Genomic DNA, 8459 nt, shown 5'->3' with positions numbered 1-8459 from the left:
TTTCAATACCTATGCCCTCCACACTAAAAGGAATAAACAATTACATTGTGAATGGGAATAAGCAGTGAGTAGAGCTAATAAGAATTTCAGATAGGGATTTTACAAGAGACCGTGTGAAAGTTTGAAAGTTTGGATAGTCCCTCGCTTCACATTGGAGTTATATAGACCTGGCTCCGTAATCATCTTCCTCCTTCCTCCATACCACCACGGATGACTTTGTTACCAATGGGTGAGCAGGCAAAAGCCCACCAGAGGGCTGCAAAGAGAAGAGAGCTCAGAGATGTGGGCATTTTTTATCAGCATTTAAAAGGATTGAAATAAGTCCACTTATCTGGTGGAAACCAGACAACTCGCCCAGACCACACTTCAGTGGAGGAAAAAACATCACTAATGTAACATTCTGCACATCGAAGCAAATATTCCATGCAGTTATCAGAGGAGCAAAACATATCAGAGTTAAGCCTGTGACTTTGTGGACACCTCTTTGTTACCAGCTAGCCCCACACGATGAAGAAGTATTTTAGCTTTGACATCACGTGACCTTTTTTTGGACTAATTCAGCAACTGCACCGTATAGGAGCTGGATGGAATCCTTGTTGTAGTACACCCTCTGGGATGACAGACAATGATTGTAGAATAGCAATTCTGAGTAGGGTGAAGACACTTCATATTAAGCTTAACAGGTACTGCCAACTTGCAGGCATCCAATCGAATGTCAAAGTTTGCTGGAATGTGACGCACTTCTTATCCTGGCTGATTGAAACCCTCCCATCCCTGGGCAGAAAATTTTGCTTCACCTTTCAGTGCTGCTGCATGTTATAGATTCCATGGCAGATCCTGGGGCCCATCCATGCACCACAGGGCCTTAAGAAGATGAGCTTTAGTCGACAAGTTCAGAAAGCGCCAACCACTCATTAATCCCACCCCCTCACCAAAATCATTATAGATGTGGTTGAAACCATGTTAGGGACTTAGGGTCATCTCAACCTTGTGAAGGTTGACTGACATGGCTGAGTTTGAAGACTTAGGTGTCACCTTACATTTGAGTATTGGAAACAGGTCTTAGAGTCTATTTGCTCTCACCTTATTGAAACTAAAGCCTCAGCATTGTTTTGCTGCACTAGGCAACAGTGTTCTGCTATCACTCAAGTCTAACATTAGCATTCTCCCTTAATTATTTCCTGTGAAACAATGCATGCAGGTACACATAAATGCATTATTTATGAAGCAAGATAAAAAAAAAGGAATTATGTGGTGTGCTCCATAATTGTAATTTTCTCATAGCAACCATTCAACTCGGTGAGTTCTTTTACAATGCAACCCACACTCCTGGTAATTTACCACAGAATTTACATTGTACATCAGAGAAGGCCAGTTAAGAAGAGAAACAATGAAAACACCTGCCATTAATTTGATGAAAATAACTACATTCAGATTGGGAATATCTGTCAATCACAGCTGGTGAACCGGGCTTGTTTGCAAATAGTGGGGTTTTTACATTTGTAAATAATATTCCAAGACAATTTTTATTCCAGACAGCATTTCCATAGTTAGAAGCTCCACTAATGAAAATATGCAGTTATTATAAATCTTATGATTATGAAGAAAAAGTAACCAAACAAATAACCTTGTACCTCTCAGCCAAAGACTGTTTGTTTTTTACACAATGATTGGTGTCTTCTGTGAGAAAATGTCATTACACTGCAGGGAAAAGCTGGACATTGTTTATAACATGAAACTTGTTTAGAATGAACTTGAATCTAAGAAGTTGTCAGTTGTTCCTACTGTGTGTTGCTACCTTGCCCAGGATTAACCAGTTTTGCCATTGTTAGTTCTAGTCCAGATTGCCATTGTTGTATGTGTTATACCTTAACAATTGATTTGTACGAACAGGTGCAGAACAAAATTTACAAAAAAACTGTCTACTGACTCTGTTAGAATGTTGGAATCATTGGGTTCGGGATGGGGTGGGGTGGTATCTGTTTTACCACACCATAGAAACAAGAGTCTCTTTATAATTAATTATATGATGTGACTTTACAGTTATTTAGAGCTGTTTAAAAAAAAAAGCAGCCATGAAACATCACATGAGTCTCCTAGCACAAGATGTCCAAACTGTGTGAGTTGTCAGGCTACAGATTTCTATGATGCACACTTGAGGCCAGGTTAAAAGTGGCAGCGGGGCGCAGGGCTAGTGGCAACATAAAAAAGTATTCAGGAAGTCTCCCTTGGCTGGGCTGTGCTCTCTCACCCACTCACCCAAAAGTACTAAGGTCAAACACTAATTGGCATCCTTTTCATAAGTTCAATTATTTGCTTTTTACATTCAACGTGCATGCTCACAATTATTTAATTTGACATTCGAAGTGCTCGTGACTGAGTCAAAAAATTGATGAATTTTTAACATTCCAAATGGAGACTGGGAAAAACCCTAACATCTGCTAACATGAGCACTGCTAACATCAAAGCTCATTTTACAGCACCTGGATGACCCCCTGGCATTTTTAGATAATGTTCTATGGAGAGATAAGTCGAAGGTTTTTGAACGACACAGGTCCCATTATGTCTGCTTAAAGCGAATAAATTCTTGTCTGGTCATCTGTCCGCGAGTTGAAGCTGAAGCATAATTGGGTTATGCAGCAAGACAGTGATCCAAAACACAAAAGAAGTTTTGGAGTGGCCTATAGTTAAAGTCCTGACTTGAACCCAATAGAGATGCTGTGGCAACACCTGAAACAAGCAGTTCATGCTAGAAAACCTACCAATTTGTCTGAGTTAAAGCAGTTCTGCAAAGACGAGTGGACTAAAATCCCTCCAAATCAATCGTTGTTACACTCAATAGAGGTGGTATGTATTGTAATAAGTAATAACACACTGCAAAGAAATATGGAAATGCAAAAAGGAATATGTCCATTTTATTGTGGATTGCAGTTGCCTGTAGTCTGGCAATTAAGGTAATGGAGGTAAGCTGCATGTACCTGACCTGTAGGCACCAGAACGGCCATCATTGTTCATCCAATGTGTTCTATAACATGAATAGAACTACGGTCATAGACTCCATAAATGATTACTGTACATTTGTATATATGAGCAAAATATGCCTTTATGAGTTTTATGAGATGTATGTTACAACCTCAAGTAGTCTTGGTTTAACACAAATAAATAAATAAATAAATAAATAAATAAATAAATAAATAAATAAATAAATAAATTTACTTTAAAACATTTAAAGAATGTTATGAGAAAAGGTGCCGCCAATTCAATTCAGTTGTGGGCTTTTTTTAGGGACTGAGCCTAAAACCTGAAACTGTTTTTTTTTTCTGCCAAGATGTCAGTGACGAGCCACTGCGAATAACCTCTTTCTCTTTCTTAGTCAGCTTTTTTGAATTGATACACTTCGCTCTGGAGGAAACTACAGACGGTCTTTCAAATGTTTTCTCTTTGTCATATGGGGATCATGTTTCAAGGCTGCTGAAATAAGAAATCACAGGAGCTGCCATTACCTTTAAAGCCGAGGAGATATTGCAACCCGAGGAAAATGTTTCCAGCTGATATAACGGAGATGAGTAAATCAGACAATTCGTTTTGGCAATGTAGTTACATTCAAGCATTGAGCAATACATGAGTATATCGACAGCTCTGTTCATAAATTATATTATTAAAAGCTCTGCTATACCTAACAGGTGACTTAAACTCTTTGTGTTACCTGAAGATATTATCTATTTACATTTTGATTTATCGATTACTAACATCAAAACAAACAACACAGAGCAGAAAAAAACATAAAATTATTATCTCACCTTCTTGGAGAAAACGCGATAAAAAAAGTAACACGGCCTGTTTTGTGTTAAAACTTTACGGTATAGAAGATAAACATGCAAACACATAGAACAAACACAAACATGCAAGTGCTCCGTCTCCATACCAAGACAAGTGAACATTATTGTCCTTACCCGCGTTTCTTAGTTTCCGATTTCTAAATACGGCAATAATCACCAGCAGATTCCCCAATACATCTACAACGGTCGTGAAGATCAGCACGCTGGCCAGCACCGCAACAGCCCAGGCGGGACGCGTGCCCGCGCCCAATGGTGGACCAAGTTCCGTGCGGTTACTGAGGAAAGAAATGTTCTCTGGCATGCCGAAATACGCTTCTAGCTTCAACCTTTCCAATCATTCAAACAAACTCTAGTAAAAAAAAAAAAAAAGACTGTTGAAATTATAAAGCGGCAAAGAAATGTACCAAATACAGGAGCAAGATACCACCACTGGCATTTCCCAACAGTTCTTAACAAAACGTTCAGGGCTTCATTGGTGGAAGTGTCATTGAACTTGTGGCTTCCGATCGTGCTTGCGTGAGTTTATTTTGCAGGTTTTGCAGGTAACAGCCGGGCGGTGACGGTGTGGGTGCCCCTGCGTCCGAAATCATTTAAACCCGAATGCATTGACAGCGCGGGGTGACTCATTGTAGCAGTGTTACTCACTGGTGATGCTTAAACTCTCAGCAACGGCTATTCAAATTTGCAAATCGTGCAAGGAGCTGGTGGCCAGGGGGCTTGGCTCTCAATTCAGAGAAAGTACTGGTAGGGATGCGCATTAATTGCTGTTTGGAAAGCCGATTAATGTGCTCCATTGACGTCTTGTAAAATATTTCAGAAGTATTTATCAGATATCAAGGGAAACTTGCATTGACCAGACCTGCGTATTTACTCAAATACGTGACTTACAGTGGATGAGGATGAAAGTAATTAAAACAAGGTCACTTACAGCTACATATATGCTACAGCAAAACATTTATCTTGACAGAGCGTCGGTGGACTGACACGCTGTGATTGAAAAACGCAATGAAATTTATACTTATATATATTTTCCTTTCGTTTTAATTTTCAAGTTATTCTTTTTTTTTTTTACGCTGAACACACTAATTCTAGACTTCTCCATTCGTGTATGAGTACTAAAAAATCGACCCCCATCCTCTTGATATAAAATGAATTATAAACTAAAATATTTTCATTCTAGTGAGGCACCAAATTATTCCTACAAGTGACAGCACAGCTATTAAGCATAGCTTTTCAATGATAGCGTAAACATACCTGCGGCAAAATAGTCTCAAATAGCGTACAAGGGTCCCCATCACCTGATAGGGCATTCCATATTCTTGATAATATGCCATTATGAAAGCCAAAATAATGTAAATAATTTGAGCATTAGTGACTGTTTATGAGGATGGGCATACTAAATAGTCATAGAAAACGTTTAATTTCCCTCTGTATAACTGTAAATTTGTCACTGTATGACATTTCACAGTTTGATGTTGAAAGATCAAAATGGAAAAAATCCAGTCAATATCAGCAAGTGAAATTTAGTTAAGGTTTCTGTACAAATAAGATAAATGAGGGCTCTGATTGGCAGTTTGAAAACTGCCCTATCAGAATATAAATACACAGCTCATCAGCTCAAATGGGTTTGCAAGTTTCTTCTATTTTTCATGCCTGAACCTGTCATTGCAGAGCAGGGAGGACAGTGGTGCCTGTGCATTCAACCAACTGGTGTCTGTGCATTCAACCAACAGCAGATTAATCTCTACTGTCTTGAAAATTTGTTTAATCAGATGAATACGAGTGGAGAAAGGCCACAGTCATCACAGACAACAGAAACAAGTGAAGAATTCAAGTGATTTTCCATTTCACTACTCTGGTTATTTGGTAAAAAGCTGGTTGTCTGAGAAAATTTCAGACTCAATAACAGGTTCATAATTGTATTAATCTGTTATACCACAAAACTTTACATCAATCAGCTTGTGCTAGGAAATATATTAACCGCAGTGCCAACAAGGAAGAATAGGCCAATGGCAGACTGGAATACAGTGAAGAATATATATGATTAACAGACAGGAACTAGAATTGTAGTATCTATTGATAAATAACCAATGAAATTGTAATTGCTTTGTCATCCAGCTACAGGTATACAAATAATATTATATATGTTGAATGCCCTTTGTTTTTATGAAATGTGCAGAGCCACTGACTTTGTAAAGGAGCTGTCTGATTTTTCCTGAGCAAGGCTTTTCTGATCCAGTCATTTAATCTGTGCTAAGATTTGGTTACTGTCTCCAAGGAGAATTATATTCATCGTCTTGACATGCCCTCAATCCTAAGGAGAATTGTCTCACAGTGTTACAAAGCATTTCAACAGTTTTGCATCAACTACCTGTACAAGACTGAATTGAGCCTTGATGGCTCGATATGCAAAGCTTGCACAATAGGCTGTCCAGGGAATAAAGTTATTTTTTTATAAATGTCTTTCACAGCTATCCCTAAGTGAATTTGAAACTTACTTGGTAGCAATAATTTAAGTATCTACATATATTTAGTTTTGGCATTAAAATCATTGTAATCACTCCTGCAATATAAACATACATAACCACCAATTTCTATGCACTCATCAGACTGTAGTAACAGAAAAGAATGCTATTTTCAATCGTATGCATATGTCCATGTTCTTATACTTCCACCAAATACAGTTAAAAAAAAAAAAAAATCATAAATAAGTACTAGACAGCACTATCTTCATGTTACTGTTTCACCATGAAGTGGGACTCTTTGTATGTCATCAAACCAGATTAGATTGTTTAAGTAAAGTGTGGTTAGTGCATATACTTTTCAATTTGGTGTTTATTCTGCAATACTGCTCAGTATACATTTTAAAATGCATAGTGCTAGTTCAACTAGTCTACGTATTGTTACGGCTGGCTCGACTGGCCGCAACAAACAAAGTTCGGATGGATCAAAAACAAGACAGAAACTGATCTAAAAACAAACCCAGACATTTATTAATCTAAATTACAAACAAAAACCTACAAAGTTCACAAAACCAAAGCTCTCCCCACAAATCACAAGACCCAAAAGAAAATCTTCCCTGCCTCATACTACTGGGCTTATATTGGGCCACAGGCAGGTGGAAGCAATCAGGGAATTAAGTAATTAAGCAACTACCTCCACCTGCACTACCCAGGCAAGCAGAGGCAGGGGACGTAACAGTATGCATAAATGGGTTTTCTTCAAATTAATTAATCATTACTGATTAATATATTACTGCTCATCCATGTATCTTTCCATTAATTCTATATCAATTATTTATGTTTTTGCATTTATTGTATGGCAGAGTAACTGTGTATTGTACATGAACTCAGTGATGAATGTGTGTTAAGTATCATTTTACTTTTTTTTTTACTTTTCTTAGTTATCATACTGCAAGGTATATTTTTACAATTGATATTAATGAGGAAATATGCACATCATTTGAGGACTGGAAATTATAAATGAGGAGGTGCCTTCAGTTAAATGGTAGTGTGAGTTAAATGTCTCTCAAACATGCGCATACACAGACACACACACACATGCATACACACGCACGTGCGCGCGCACACACACACACACACACACACACAAACAAACAGTAAATATACCCACAGACTATAGACTTTAGTTTAGCTGACTGAATGATGACTCATCAATACGACAAATCTCACTGATGTATACAGTACATCTGCTTTGCTCTGGAATTCATTTTTCTGTTTTCTGGAGTTTTGCAATTTTTTTTTCAACATTTGCTTTTTTACACATATGCTTTTTACAAATGAGCACTATTGACAAAAGATTGTGAAAACCTACAAAACTACAAAACTCTGCACAAAAACGCAAAAAGCAGAATCCTCTAATATGCACAAACTCCAGCCTAAGAGCCATTACATGAATATTGCATGAAAACTAAATAATCACCAGTAGTTTATTCAGTATTCAAAGTAAAATGATATTTAATACTGAAGAAATTATATAGTTGAAAATAGTTGAACAGGAGTGTTTGTCTAGTTTATCTTATGGTTTTTAATGTTTTTAATGTTGTGACTGAATGCTTTCAATTCATCTGTGTTGAAATGTTATACCTTACCTTGTGTAAAGCAAGGTTGTACATTATGGGTTAAAAAAGAGAAGAGCCACTACACACAAAAAAAAAGAAAAAAGAAAAAGAAAAATAATGCTAAATTAGAAATCAAAGTTTAAAATTCTCTGAATTTTGAGTCCACATTTGTTTTAACCTTTAGTGGAGGTTCCCTTTAAGTACATCAATACATTTAAATTATGTAGGAAAATGACCTGTGTGCTAGTACATATAGATATTGCTCAGATTTGTCTCTTTAAGGTCTTTCTGGTTCATTAGATTTCAATTTGAAATTCCCTTGCACAGACTTTCGATTATATTCAAGCATGATCCAAACTAAACCCGAGTGAAAGATTTCAGTCATTAGGTGAGCCATGGTGCAGTTTAAATAGGCTCATTTACAGTCTGTTGTAGAAGATGGACAGTGACTCAGCTGTTCTGACAGTAGTGAGGATTTCATTACACCACTGAGGGGCCAGAACAACAAATATGCAAGTTCATGCTTCATCTGTTCTACT

At 37.3% G+C, this 8459-nt stretch overlaps 1 protein-coding gene across 1 annotated transcript in view; it reads right to left on the bottom strand.

Annotated features, from left to right (window-relative positions):
• The window catches only part of mtnr1bb (melatonin receptor 1Bb), an 11665-nt gene extending 7396 nt beyond the window's left edge, over window positions 1–4269 (bottom strand). Inside the window, exon 1 of the mRNA XM_064350831.1 lies at window positions 3954–4269. Within this exon, the coding sequence (XP_064206901.1) occupies window positions 3954–4140 (187 nt within the window). The 5' untranslated portion in view covers window positions 4141–4269. The remainder of the gene's footprint in view (window positions 1–3953) is intronic.
• Window positions 4270–8459: the final 4190 nt, after the last annotated feature.

This window comes from Anguilla rostrata, chromosome 9 (assembly GCF_018555375.3).
Source record: "Anguilla rostrata isolate EN2019 chromosome 9, ASM1855537v3, whole genome shotgun sequence".
Lineage (NCBI taxonomy): Eukaryota > Metazoa > Chordata > Actinopteri > Anguilliformes > Anguillidae > Anguilla > Anguilla rostrata.
This window is presented reverse-complemented; position numbering and strand designations above follow the sequence as displayed.